The following is a 15,390-nucleotide window of genomic DNA, read 5'->3' as shown; positions in this document are numbered from 1 at the left end:
CAATTTGCAGGGGCATATATAGAATAATGATTCGCTCTTCCAGGACTGGCCACAGTGTCTCTGCTGGGCTGCCTGCACCTGGGAGAGGTGGGACACATAAAGCCATGATGCTTCTTCTGCAGAAAGTTAATATTCTTCACTGTGGAATGAGCATCATCTCAATTTCTTCAGTATTTGGAGCTATAATAATAGACCCTGCACTCTGAAAACAAGAGTGTCTGGCAAGTGCATTGATAACTTGACAAATCTATTGATCAGGGAAGATGACAGAGGAAGAAATGACTGCTCCACACTGATTGTTTTGATACTAAACAACATCCATAAGGCACAGCAAGTTAAATAAGCTACACGACCTAATCTCACCCTTGCTAATTAGTATTAGACAGATACCAGAGCATCTTTGCATTGCTGCTGTTGTGTTTGCAGTGTGCTCTGTAAAATCCTCTGGTTTCGATGGATGCTCTTTCAAGTTGTCTAGCATAAGCAAATACTTTGAAGCAGGTGCTAATCAAAGAGCTAGAGCAAGAGTTTCTTCGTCATCCAACATGTTTTTAAAGTTTAAATATATTAAGATCAAAGCAGTTTATTGCAGTGAATACACTGTCTAAAAAGGTATTCAAAACCTCAAAAAAAAGTTGAGGAATTCAGTAGCTGTAAACTGCTGTCATTATTTTATGTTGTCAGTTCTTTTAATATTTCACTGTTAATGTACTGAAAATGTCTAACTTGTAGCCTTCAAACTGTTTTGTGGTTGCTGATGTTGCAATCACAGATGGTACTTTTAAACAAACAAGTTATGTTTACGTTGCTAAAGCTGGATTTTAAATAGTCACCTGTCAAATTCAGCAAAATTTCTGTCATTTCATTGCTACTTCTGCTATAGTTCTAGTTTAATTCTATACAAACTTTGTCCAGTAAAAACACTGGGAAGGTTCATTCAACTTCAGTCACTCTCACTTGATGCCATTCTAGTAAAAGTGAAGTATCATTGGTAAAACTTGAATCTTTCAATTTGCATGCCTTTGAAGAAGAAGAGTCCATTAGACTATTTTTTATGACCCCTGTCTGTAGTTGTATGGTGGCTATATAGGAGTCATTTTCATCACCAAAGTGAAGCAACTGTTTCGGGGCAGAAACTGGAACGACAAAATTATCAGAAATGGAGTCACAAGCTTAAATTACAAATTCCAACCAAAGTTCTGGACTCTCCTTGAGACCTTTTCTTTATCTGAATGGCATGAATCAATGGCAACACTTACACCACTGGAGCAGTGTAGATGCTTCAAGCCCAAGACAGGGTTATCAAGCTCAAGGATTGATGCTGATGCTTATCTGCATCTTCAACTTGCAGCAGACCATGGGGGCAAATGGGGAAGAGCAGTTTCTGCCCCAGGAGTAGCTGACTTTCATGTCATCTGTCCTGCTAACATCTGGTGAAGACCAGGTCAATGCTAAGCCAGGACAGCAATCGTTTCCCCTCTGTTCAAACCCACCTCAGCCATTATATACTTGCCTTGTATTTGCTGATGTCTGATATACTGTTGCTAAATTGAATATGCTGTTTTTACTTGCAACTCTGAAGCCTTTGTGGGTCGATTGATTGCCAAGTTAATGATTTATACCTTAATGCTCCATTTAGGGCCCTCGTGTTTATCGCCCATGGTGCTGGGGAACACTGCGGCCGCTATGATGACTTGGCCCAGAGGCTGACAGGACTTAACTTGTTTGTTTTTGCCCATGACCATGGTGAGTAGCCTAAAACAGTACTTGATTTACAGCAGCTCAGGACTTTACTGAAGTAAATGCTATTAAAGCCACTCAGCAGGGAGAGAAGAGTCAATAAAATATTTACACTTCGGTATGAATGAGAAAGGGATCATCTGTTGCTTTGTAAAGATCTGCATATTGAATCTGTGCAAAGCTATCTCTGTTTAACCCCCAGTTTTCCTCAGCCTTGTCCTTCACATTACTGCTGGTGCTATTTTAACCTCTCCATAAGGGATTATTTCTCTTTCACCTATCTCTTGGGGGATGAAGAGGTATTGTCCACTGTGGAAGTGGGACTAAGAGCCATTTCTGCTGGATTCATGGTTGATATCCTAAACGATCCCAGAGGGAAGGCTGAAATGACAGCATAGCTATATAGGCAAAATATTTCTAAGTGTTGATTCATTCATTTTGATATTCTTTCTTCTCAGCTGGATGTAGGCTAGGAGGAGTCTGCAGTAATCCCAGTAGAAAGCGCCTCCATTCCTCTCTGTTTATCTAAAAGGCATAAAGTTCATGAGAAAGGTGATGGAACAGGCCACACGCTGTCCACTCTGCAGCTGCTGTTAGTCAGCCATGGACAATATATACAAAAAGTTACTGAACTCTGGGACACACAAGCAATTTGTTCAGAGCCACTATGGGCCTACAAGAGACTGTGGTTGCTCACTGTGTGTGCTTAATGTCATGCCTTAGTTCCTCATTCCCTTAAAACCTGATAAAGGTTTTAAAAGTAGAGTTAAAATAACATTATTTGAAGCAAGAAACCTGGAAGAAACAATAAAGCATTGTATTTATTGCATGGATTTGATGTGGAGAATGCCTCTTCAGTGGATGGAGAAGGGCCTTGGGGTGTAGGTTCCTGTCAAGCATGTTTTGTGCTGTATAATGAGACAATTATTTGCTCTCTTTTTCCTTGAATATCTTTTTGACTAGAGAAGTATAAATATTTTGTGGTTTTTTTCTGTGGACTGATGTTGTTGGATTAGTTAGTTCACTTCAGTTAGTACAAATCTGGTTGCTCAGCCCAGTTAACAACTTCATTCTCCCTGTCAAACCTACAGTTTTCTTTGTAAATTCAGTTTGGTTTTCTTCATCAGCAATGGGGAGAGGGTAAAGAGGAACCTGAAAGCAGAACAGTGGAAACAGTTGTGTTACACAAAGAGATAATTTAATTGAGCCTAGATTCACTGTAAATTGGAAAGACAATTAACATATTTTAGGATATGTAAAATAATCTTTTCACCTGAAGAGGTAAGCAGTGAGGATAAACTTTGGTAAAATACAGGTTACAGCCTGAGCTGGATGCCAGCGAGAGCTGAGAGATATAAACGCTTCCATTGCCTCTTTGCTCAGGTCAGACTGGGAAGTTTATAGCTTTCCTCCATAATTTTATCTATTCAAATCACTTCAACAGTGTGTTCCCCCTTTGCATCCTGTCCTTTGGGTAGCTTTGGGTAATATTAATTATTCAATTGTGTTAGAAAAATAATTACTTTCTGTTCCCTGTGTCTTACAGTGCCTTTTAGTCTTATGAGCTTGGTGTAGATTTCCTAACCTGGACATTTGTTCTGGTTCTGGTATTCTCATGGATAAAATTCCCAATATAGGTGCATTATCCATGAGATTATTAATGCGGTTCCACAGTGTGGCTAGCATGATTTCCCAAATGAGTTGGGAAGTTACTAGGGCTGTAGTATGCGTGACTTGACTGATTTATATTGTGTCTCTCCTTCAATCAAAAGAAGGAAAAATAATTTCCATTTATATTGCTGAGTCTGTAGGAGCTTATGCAGTGGCTCTAAATCTTGCCAAAGGCTGCTCTGCACCACTGTTTCCTGTTATGTAAGGGTTCAGCAAAAAGGTTGACACTTCACATTGTAACAGTATTCACCCAAATTTGTGTCTTAGTATTGCCCTGTATAAAGTATCGCTGGCTCAGTTCTCTTAGTATGTCAGGATTTGTACATTTTATTTCACAGTAATCCCAAGACTGCTGGACCTTATAGATATGCATTAGAAATTTTCCACAGTGGTAGTGAAAATTTAATTCCACGAGACCTCTTAACCCTACCTGACATCTCATATTATTAAATTACTCTGTTTTCTATCAATCCCATGAAAGAAGAAAATTCTATTTCTTTGTAATACAACATTTTTTCCTGTGGTCTCATATGGTGTTTTTAATAGGCAGATAACCATTTCCCATGATTTCTGGGTTTACTTGGCACACAGCTTCATGAAAGCAGAATTAAGGCTGCTAGGATGACCTTACAATGCATTTCTGCAAGCTTTAGGTATTTTGAAATGACATCTCACTTTTTCAATTTCCTTTCTATATTACTATTAATTATAGCAGCATTCCGATGACAGAAAAAAGAGACAGACAAACATACTAGGTTATTGGCAATCAATTTAGGAAAGCCCTCTTAGAAGGAATACTCTTGGGAGATTCATCAAACTGGAGTGATATGGTAATTCTTCAGTCAGCTGCAGGCAGATTGCAGCTCCTTTAGTTGTAATGCAGTATTTTTAGGGATCTGTAAAGCTGAGAGCCAAGGAAAATTAGAATAAAGGATAGAGAATGTGGCTTTGTTTTCTCATACCAAGCATTTTCAGTTGGTAAAGCACATGATGTTCCAGCTATCCTCATCTCTTTTCCTATAACATCTCATTTGCTGAGATCTTATTCTCTATGGTTGCATGACATGGCCAGAGCCCAGAACAACCGCAATTTCACCTTCAAAAGTACATGTCAACTACTCATAGTTACAAAAGCATTTCCAAGATACAAGGGCCACAAAAAATGTATTTACTTCTCTCTTACACTTTTTAAAAGTAGTGGTGCTGGTCATCTTTTGGACTTACTGGTGCTTCTTACAGGTAATGTGGCTGTCTCTCTTACACGAAAATGAGGAAGGTGAAATATTTACCCCTAACCTGACAGCAGTTCCTAGCCCTTAGATTTGCTTGAGGACAGCCCCTCCATCCTCTCTCTCCAGGAGGAATAAACCCTCTACCTGTCCTGGTGCATGGAGACCTGCGACTCTTTGACCCTCTTTGAAGCTGTTGAATTTCCCACTCTCAAGTTATGCATAACGTGAGATCAAAGCAGAGGGAAAGGTTGCAGCTCTAACAGCTTATTCATATTCCTTAGATGTTTCTAACTAAAGTTCAGCTTTCTTTTTCAGCCCTGCTGCTACTTTGTGTGTGGTGAGCATTTCTGATGGGTTAGCAGGTCCCTCTCAGATACCTACTGCTGCTTGTGCTCCCCATTAATTTTCTCACTGTTTATTTAATGAAGCACTGATTTCTAAAAAGCAGAAAATAGCTGCAGCACAGGTTTTTAAATGCATCAAGTGTTAGCTGCTTTTGTTTTGTTGGGTTTTTTTTTTCCAAGTGATTGCTATGTTGTTCTTGCAACTGTTAAAAGACCATTTTGTTGATGAGAACAGAAGGCTTTTATTTATTCATAGCACTGGGAAGGATTGATCTACACGGAAAGGTTAAAAAGGACTAAACATGGTCAAACTGGGAGGGGGGAAATGAACTAAGAAGGATGTCAGCATTAATAAGAGCAAGAATTAGGGTAGCACTGCTGGTTAGAAGTAAGAGTTCATGCACACCAGCATGAGGGAATGTTCCTGGAGAGCAGCACTCCCTGATGATGTGATCAGGCAGGCTTTGGGGCAATCTCCAGGGATGGAGTCAGGAAAGCCTTGGCAAGTGTTATTCAGAGCTGGTTTGCTCATAGAGCAGCACAACTGTTCCTTGGTGGCTGTTAGCAAGGCTGGGTGTGGGCCTGCTTACCCATAGCAATCTGTTCTCTTTCTGGTTCCTCCCATTGAGTCTTCCTCTCTAGAGCAGGAAAAGTTTAGACTGCTTTTCTGCAGAGACATAGGAGAGAATGGCACTCATTGTTTGCATTTCCTTTGACAGGAGCCTTACAATGGGTTGTGGAGATTTTTATTTATTTTTATCCAGAGAAGGGCTCCTGGCTTTCAGCATAATACGTGATCATTGCTGCAAAATAAAATCTTCCATATCTACTACTGGCAATAACCAGAGGTATGGACACATTAGCATTTGCAGGAGTGCAAAATGACTGTTCTGCCCATGAATGCTGTTCTCATTCGTGCCCCCCACAGCAGGAAGAACCTCACCCAGGACTGGGATTTTCTTGCACGCAAAGTTGCACCACCTGAACCAGACCAGCAGTTGGACTGCTACTGAGGCACTCATCCTTACACAGATGCTGTCCTTGGCTAGGAAAGAGAACATAGCACTAGCTGTGTACCTCTATTAGTGCATCCTCTTTCGGGCTTTTTCTGAAGTGATGAAAGTTGTTCTCCCAGGAGAAATTCATAGTGCTGCCCGGCCCCATGTGTAAATACAGGTCCCGAACCTCTACTGCATGTGGTAGGCAGAGCTCCCATAGTAGGGTAGCATGGCTGGCAGGCAGTGAGATCCACAGTTGTGCAAAACCAGAGTGTTTCTCACACACAAGTGTTGTGGGGGGATGGAAAATGCTGTTACAGTTCACAGACTGGAGTGATGACTGCAAGGGCAGGAGGAGAGTCAGAGCCCAGCTGTCAGGTTGAGTTCCCCTCTCTTCCTTTGTATTTCCTCTGCATAAAACCTCACTCTTCAAGAGTAGGGAAAACTCCTTCTTTTAATTTTTTTACTATTGGTTCCAATCTGAAGACTCCTAGCCCATTTGTGTTTGTCAGATAAGGACTGCTGCAGGGGCATTTGCCGCTGATAGTTGGTTAGAATTGCCAAAGAAAGAAGAAAGTTCTTCAGAGCTTCAGATTAAAATTTGTGAGCACATTCCCTATGGAGATATTAGCCCTTTTCTTCTTCAAATTATCTCTACTTGTCTATCTTTCAGTCTTCTATGATAATTCATTTGGAGTGGAGAGAGTGCTGCTAAGGGGTGATTAATCTGTTCCACCATGATACAAGTGTATGGACATAAATCTTTGTGCATATAGGTCTGAAAACTGCTAGACTGAAAGCTCATGATAGAGCAAAAACAACGGGAATATAAAGGAACACTTCAATGATTCTTTGACCCTTGATCCCTGTGAAGTGTTATATGGACCCATGAGCCCTGTCTGGAATTCATCCATTCTCCCCTTTAACCTGGGGGAAGATTGAGTTCTAAACACGCTGTGACATCAGAAGCAGGCAGTGATGTCTGCTGTGTGGCATGTGGGCAGGGACGGAAACTGAGGGGATATTCCAGAGCAGAGTCATGCTGGTCTGCCCCACCTCTCATGTTCTCTCTTGTAAGCATCCACTGTAGGCTCCTCTTAGCAGGGGGATCCCGGAGGAGATGGCTCTTTGGCCTGGCTGGCAGAGCACTGCCAGTGCCGTTTTATCCCTGTTTTGACTCCGTATTCGGTATGGTCCCAAGCCAGCCTCGGTGTCCCTAGCCTTTCCTTCTCCAGATGTTGGACGAAGGTAGCAGTCAGGCTTATCTGCCTTCCAGGGCAGCGGTGAGGAATGCTTAGCATGTGGAGGGCACACAGGGGGTGAAACCACAGCGTTGTAATTACAGGGTGAGAGTTCAGATACTGCAGTACACAATGTAATTCTGTAGGCAGTGGGAAAATGGTAAGAACCTGGAGCAAAGTCCTCCTATAAAACAAATAGCTAATGAGTAAACTTACTTCTGACACCCTTTTCTACCTCTATTTTGATTATGGGGATTCTCATGTAAAGTGGGGCTACAGTGTGCGCTTCTCCCAACACAAATGTGAATTACAAAGCTGAAGACCAAAAAGCAATATTAACTTGAGCTGAATTGGGAAATCAACCTGCTTGCCACCAGTGAGCTCCAACCAAAGTGAAACCAGTCGCTTCTCACCTCCAGCTCTTCTGGAGTCGTGACTGGTCTTGTAGCACTGGATCTCAAAGCAGCAGTAACAGCCTGCGAAGGCAAACAGGTCATTCACTTTGAGCCCCTTTCAAATTATAGGCAAAATTATTAATATTGCTAAAAGATGCAACTTTCCACATGCATTGGACAAGCTCTTGGACATACTCTTTCAGCTGGATAGTGTATTTTCTCTTGCTTTCTCTCAGATGGCTGTGTGAAGTTAGGCTCTGTTGGTGGTCATGAGATAGTACCTCCCAAAGGGGCCACAGCTCATGTCCAGCACCACGATGCTGAAATGTGCCTATAATTGTATCAGAATACAGTGTAGCCCAAGGGGAGTATCCTGTGGCACAACAGGCAATTGTAAGTACTTTGAGATGGGTTTTATTAAACGGAGGTGTGCACACTATTATTGCTATTTTTGAGAAGCTCGTTACAGACTTCTGCAGCCCAGTCTTGCTCTGGTGAAGTCATCTCAGCAGTGATTCTGTCCCTTCAGCTCTCGCCCTTCATTCACACTGGGATCAGAAAGTCCCGAATTTCTGCTTGCACCACATGGCATCTTTCAGGGTAGGAAGCAGTGTTTCCATTTGAGGAGAGCAACGACACAACAGCGAGAAAACACTAGGTGAATCATGAAAGCAAATACCTACAGTGGCTCATGCTCTAGAGGAAGCCACAAGCTGGGACTTGGAGATGCAAGTGCGGCTTTTATTTTGTGTCTTGTGAAGGCAGATGAAAGAACGCTGTCGAGCCAGGAAGCAGCTAGACCACAGCAAGCTAAAAATAAAAGACAGTAGGACTGCACACAGCTGATGTATCTGACAATGCACACATAAGCCCCAGCGGAGTGTTTTGCTTAAAACATTAGGGTTAGAAAAGGGGCAGGGGATACTCAGAGGTATTTCTTTGTTTCATGGACTTCTCAAAAGAAATACTGGAGCTGTGCTGATGTAAAAGTGGGAAAACATGGTCCTGCACCTATTTGTTAGGCAAGGGGGTTGAGAAATGGTGAGGACTGGATACGCCTTTAGCACAGACACACAGAAGCAAGAGCACCTGAAGTCAGACATGTAGTGTCATCTAATGTGTGCTATGAAAACACACCAAACCAAACCTGGGCTGCTCAAAGCAAACTATTTGTTTATCTAAACTATTTGTCAGATTTAATTAAGGGCATATAATCGGTGATATACGACAGGCAGATAAGTCCCGTGCTATAACCCAGAGCTGGATGCAAGCATTGTTTGGAGGCGGGGGAAGGCAATACAGATGCTCCTTCATCACTGCCCCTAGATGTGGACATCACTAGATGATCATGTTGGACTGCAGTAAAGATTGCAAAAGAATGGTTATGGTTTCCTCAGTTCCCCCAATTACTCTGCTCTTTCCAACTGTGCAACGATTTCCTCACTGCTGTAGAGCCACCCTATAACAATAGATTATTGAATAAACAACAACATGTCATCCAGTCAAACAGGATCTTTGGCTCAGGTCCTGTCTGAGCTGAGCTTGCTCTTGATGCAGCAGAGGTGTGGTTAGAGCTCCAAGTGAAGCAGAGCTGGGACAACCTTTACTCCAGCATTGCCCCGTCCACCTACTGGCATGAGCTGTTCTCCTTCCTCATTCCATCAGGCGATTAGAAGGTGCTACAGAGACAGCTCCCTGGTTTTGCTGCAAGCCCACTTTATGAGGGAATCCCTTTTGGGGCACACAAGGATCTGAGGAGCTGGCTTTTTACTCTGAAAGAAATGGGCCGTGCAATCTGCCCTAGTTCTCCTAATTATTCACTGCTTACTAATGAGCAGAGAGAGAAATGTCAGTGGGTCATTCAATGAGATAGTACATCTTCTCAGCAGCTGCTTCTTGAACAAAGCCTCGCTGTTGGCCTTCACACAAGGAGGCGTGAGGCTGTAACAACGGGCCCCAGTGAGAGGGGACACAGTGGCAGAAGGAACAGAGTGCTCCCTTTTGGGCACAACGACTTTGAGCGTGGAGCTGTCGGCACTGGCCACTTTCCAGACCGTGCTCCTCAACCTGTCACTTTTAACTGTTAACAGACAGACTGCATGACAGAGGAAAGACATGTCATTCATTCAGGAAACTTAAAAGGCTTACTTCTTCCCATGAGGATTGAGCCCTTCCGGCTTCCATGATTCTGCCTCTCAGATGAGAGATACCCTCCGTGATAAAGGGGAGCGGGCCACTAAATTTCTGTGGAGTGCCAATAAAGTTGGGACTGAGTGATAGGAATTTTGGACTAGTGGTCCTGATAATCAAGAATAAAACATCCTTTATTTGGACAAAAGCTTCACTTTGGTGAGCAAGAGAAACTAAAGAGGAAATAGCCTTGACTGAACTAAGCTCATTTCATTTTACAACCTGTTGTTTTGCTTCTGTTGTCTCAAAGATCTGTACAATTGTCATCTGTACTCAGTCTTTACATATATAAATGAATCCCCACATCAAGGGTCAAATCCTGTCCTCACAGCTGCTCAGGTGAATCCAGGATAACTCTGTCACCATGTCAGAAAGCAGGTTCAGGCATGTAACTTATGACTGCATTTCCTATTAATGAAAGAGGGTTGACAACCTCATGAAGGTTTTCAACAGCTTACTTGCTCTCCCATAACCTGCTTTGCTAGCTATAGATGAACATCTGCATGCAAAACGGTTGAGGGTGGAAGGACAAGGACCAGATGGTTATTAAAGAGCTAAAGCTGAGAGAACAGATCATTTCATGTTGCTAACTATGTCTATTATCTGGGGCTACTGGACAGACATCAAACTTGCTTCAAACTTTGTTCCAGGAGTCATTTCCTTTACTGACTTCCATGGCAGGACATTAGTTCATATCAGCAAGGACTTTGACCTCAAGAAGCGTCAGAGGAATCTGTATTCTTCAAGGGAAAAAATAATTAGATATTGCATCTACTATCAGTGGACTTTTTTCATTACTAGTGTGGATGATGGGATGGAGAGCACTCTCAGCCAGTTTACGGGGGTACCAAATTGTGTAAAATGAGCATGTGCTGGAAGTCTGATAATCATAGGGACCTTGACAGGCTGAAGAAATGGACTGGCAGGGACCTTATGAAGTTTCAACAAAGGCACCTGTGAAGCTCTGAATCTGGGGTGGAGTAACCCCATTCGTCTTTAAAGGTTGGGCACTGAATGAATAGAAAACAGCTTTTCAGAGAAGACCTGGGGATCCTTGCAGACAAGTTGAACATGGGTCAACAGTGTGACCCTGTGGTGAAGAAGGCCACCACATACTGAGCTGTACTGGAAAGTTTATAGCCAGCAACTCAAGAGAAGTGATTATTCTCTTCCAGTCAGCATTTTTGAGACCACATCTGAAGCGCTGGGTCCAATTTGCTCCCCAGTAAAAGGAAAACATTGACATACTGGAGCAAGGCCAGAGGAGGGCTGTCAAAACAATTAGGGTACTGGAGAACAAGATGTACAAGGAGAGGCTGATAAAACTGGGTTTATTTAGCCTTAGAAGAGAAGGCTTAGAGGGGATCTTATTGCTGTGTACAAGTCCCCAGTGGGAGGGTGTGGAGGCAGCAGAGCCAGATTCTTCTTGGAGGTGCACAGTGATGCGATGAGAGGGAACTAACACAAGTCACAGCATCAGAAATCCCAATTATGTATGAGGAAAAATATTTTCACCATGAGGGCAGTCAAATGCTGGAGCAGAACCCAGAATGTTGGGGAGACTAGCCTTGGAGATATTTAAAGCTCAACTCAACAAGGCCCTGAACAACATGATTCAATGGGAAACACTTTGAGTAGGGGCTTGAACTAGATAATCTCCATATGTCCCTTCCAGCCTCAATTATTATTTATGAACTAAAGAGCATCCTAGCTGCTCATGTTTGGGATGTTGCTTCCAAAATTAAAGTGTGAAAGGTTTTGAAATGGGTGAAGAAGTGGCCCTCTTAAAAGCAGAGTTTAATGGTATCTACAATTAGGAGCAGCTTCATCTTCAGGGAGGTGCTTTTTGACGTCTTTTGCACAAGGAGAAAAAGGAAGCATGTTTATTTTCACCTTTACAAGGACCATTTTTCCATAGCAACAGCATTTCATTAATGTGACTAGCTTTTCTATTGTTTATTTGTCAGATGTGCCTAATTTGGAGAAGGTTGTTTGAGAAGCTAATTACTGATGATTCCTCACCTATAAATGTATCTTCACACAGATGTGGAGTTTGTCATCCTATTGAGTTACAAATGACTGTTCGAAGTTCCTGAACACCATCTGAAAAGTACAGAAGAAAATATATTTTCTGTATATAATGCCTATTGGATTAAAGCATAGCCTGGTTTCCTTCAACACCTTTTCAGACAGATAACAGGAGTCAAAGGAGCACAGTCCATCTGAGGTTAGTGTTTAGTTCGGCACTAACCTGGAGGAACAGCCCTGCTGAGGAGTGAGGTATTCAAAGAGAGTTCTGATTTGCACCAAACAAAGGCAAAGGACAGGCAGCTTTACAAAGCAAAGTAGAACATATAACCAGTCAATAAATGGCATAAACCTGCCATTTCATCTTCATTTTTAATGCACTTTGTGCCTTACCTGCATTGGAAAGTACTGAATAAAATTGCTCTTGCTGAACTGAACAGCTACGGTATCAGGAAAAATTAGTCACTAAAGCAAGTAAAACTTTGTAAAACTTCGAATGAGGGAATTTATTTTCCTTGTAAGATAAGTAGTGACCTGTAGTCATGGGAAGCCTCACTTAAGTTGCCTGCATTTGTGTGTTTAGATCAAAACCATGGCAGTCTCATTCTATTTTTTTCATCAAAAGTCACTATTAACAGATTCCCTGGGCCTGCTCCAGGCAAAACTCCTGCACTGTCTTTGTTCACACAGTGTAAAATGCCATGGGCTGATAGAGGGTAAAGCCAACCACAGGCTCCTCAAGAGTGAGGCACCAGCCACCCAACAGCTTCACAGTCTTTTCATGGCCCCTGCTCTTAGATCAGGTTGAAGGTTGGGGCCAGAGTTACACTTGCCAAAATTAAGATGCTGAAGTAGCCCATATACTGCTTTTTATACTTTTTAGTTCTAAAGTTCATTATTTGATTGTTCATTTGCTTATCCATAAAGTGTGGTGTGTTGTTATAGAGCTGGTACACCTGGTTCAAATTGGTGGATTTCCTCCATAAATAACTAGCCCTGGTGATTTTCCTGGGAGTAGCTCTGTTTGTTACAGACCACGAGCCCTTTTCAGGGTCTGTCTCACAAGTCCTAAGACTCATAAACGTCTTCTTACAAAAGATGCTGAGACTTTTTAAAACCCAAAACGTTCTCTAGCAGCAACTGCAAACAAGATATTGAATATTGCAGCAACAAGCCCCAGAAGCAAAACAGACAATGAACAAAGAGAAAATTCATCCTTTTTTGATTCACATATTCAGATTCTTCCTTTTTTAATCAGTTTCAGTGTTGCAGAAACATATTTGGTTACAGTGTTTGGTGTTTTCAGTTAATCATGTTCTTCCTATTGCACATTCATTTTGAATGTGAAACAGGACATTTATTTGTTTATTAAAACATACTCTTAATAGCAGCACGGACAGGAAGACACTCCCTGGCTTATCTAGGCTTTTGTTCCCGCAAATAGTATCCTTCTGCCTTTTTCACAAATGGTCAAAGCTCAGTTTTTAACCAAGTTTGGTTGCCAGCAAAGACTGTTCCGACTGAGGAGGCTCTTGCTCCTGACCCTTAAAAACATCTCACTTTTTGTCCCAGTGTATTTCTCCCCACTCGAGGGCTATATATTTCAGTGCCAATGTTTTTCTCTTCTCCATCTATTAGTTACCCACAACATGTTAGTTAAGAGCATTTCTCTTTTGGTCTCACACGTTGTCCGCAGAGCCTGGCAGAGCATTAGGATGAACTGACGTCTCTCCCTTACGTACCACACAGCCCTTGGACCTTTCCTGGTTCTGCCTGTCCTTCCCCCCCGAGGCATCGGGCCGATCTCATATGTGCCAGATGCCCTCAGCTTCACCTCTTGCTCCTTCAGGGATGGTGACAATTTGCGCACTCCCAGCTCAGCACTGCAGCTTCTCTTTAATTTCAGAATGCCTTCAATTTCAAACTACATTTATAATACGATTCTTTTGTGGTTTAGGGGTTTATTTTTTAATTGCTTGAGCTCTGTGTCTCTACAAACAGAATACATACTTGCACCTTCTGAAGGTGGTAGCTAAATATCATTAACTTCAGTGGGGCCACAACTTGACTCATGGGGTTTAAGGTTGTTTTTCCTATTTTAGCAAGAAACTAACATGTTTTGAACCATTACTTTAGAGAAGCAGAGATCATTTTAGCTGATAAAGGGCTGTACAGGGAACTATGAGAATCATGGTGATTTGGGAAAATGATTTCAGAATTTTAAAAAATTAATCTTAATAATTGAAAACCTCTGGCAGTGTGATCGTCCTCATTTCCAAGCCCATTAGTAAAGCAAAGCAGAACATCTGGTTAGCCTCTGGTTCACTCTCCAACCCAGATGAGATTTTCCAGCATCATAGTAACATTCCTTTCAGCCTTGTTAAAAAAACAAAATAAGGATTGCAAAATATCTCACAAAACCTATGGCTGGCTGGAAGAAGTCTTATCTGATGGTATGTGGAGCCCACTGTGAAGCCTGCTGTGCAGTCTGGCAGTCAAGGAGCCAGTTGCAGTTGAGGTGTTTCATTTTCGTAATGCACTCATCAAATGAGAACTCATCTACCCATTTCTGTCAGCAACAGCCACTCCTTAGATGACAGCGTGTCTTGGTCTCTGCCAGCTGTGGACAAATTTTAGTGACCTCAACTAGAACAGCTTTTTTGCTCAGTATTCTGAAGACATTCCTGGATTTCACATAGCTTCAGGGCTGGCCTATGGTTTGTTAGGTTTCGATAGAGCAGCAGTTTTAGTAGCCCCAGATCTGTTTTGTAGTCCATCCCATTAATCATATGATCGATCCTGCATGATTCAGGTCAGGATGTGGCTCATTATGCATTGCAGCAGTAGACTATGCAAGAAGGTGTTTGGAAACCCACATGTGGCTCTGACACTGATTTGTCATGGATCTCAGGAAAAACACTTCACCTCAGTACATCTCCAGTTCCTCACGGCAAAAGCCAAATGTGATGCCAACCCACTTGCAGAGAGCTTGCAGAGGAAAAGCCCTGGGCTCTGAGAATACACAACTGTTACTGTGGATGGCTCTTCACAGGCTGAGAGGAAGATTCAGACAGTGAAGAGAGCTGCTTAGAATAAAATATCTCACTAATATTTAAAGGGATGAAGCAGAAAAATAAGAAAGGTTAAATTGCAACTGTATACTGTTTTCCTGTGTCCAAGTGCTAAGCATTTGCTTTCAGAACTGCTAAGGAATGGGGTTGTGGATGGAAAACAAACAACCATATGTCAGATAATTACATGCTGGTTGACTAGTTTGGTAGTTAACATGTCCTTTGATATTGGTATTCAGGATTGCACCTGAAAACTTGACCACTTCACAAACAATGCAGGAAAGTTATTCTGTGCCACCTAAGCATGTGCTTTACTCCACCCTCTGTCAGGCTTGCACCATGAGTCGGAATAACCCATTTTAACCAGAAGATGAGATTTCGCACGGCATTAAAACTGATGCCACAGAGCCTATCCCATGGCACTTGGGGGGTTAATTTCTCTGAAGATAGCGTCTGCAGATTCAGTTCATGGGGAAAGCT

At 42.2% G+C, this 15,390-nt stretch overlaps 1 protein-coding gene across 1 annotated transcript in view; it reads left to right on the top strand.

Annotated features, from left to right (window-relative positions):
- MGLL (monoglyceride lipase) overlaps window positions 1-15,390 on the top strand; it is a 61,039-nt gene that overhangs the window by 19,874 nt on the left and 25,775 nt on the right. Inside the window, exon 3 of the mRNA XM_010175539.1 lies at window positions 1,640-1,746. Within this exon, the coding sequence (XP_010173841.1) occupies window positions 1,640-1,746 (107 nt within the window). The remainder of the gene's footprint in view (window positions 1-1,639; window positions 1,747-15,390) is intronic.

Source organism: Antrostomus carolinensis, unplaced genomic scaffold (genome assembly GCF_000700745.2).
Source record: "Antrostomus carolinensis isolate BGI_N321 unplaced genomic scaffold, ASM70074v2 scaffold34229, whole genome shotgun sequence".
In the NCBI taxonomy this organism is placed as follows: domain Eukaryota; kingdom Metazoa; phylum Chordata; class Aves; order Caprimulgiformes; family Caprimulgidae; genus Antrostomus; species Antrostomus carolinensis.
This window is presented reverse-complemented; position numbering and strand designations above follow the sequence as displayed.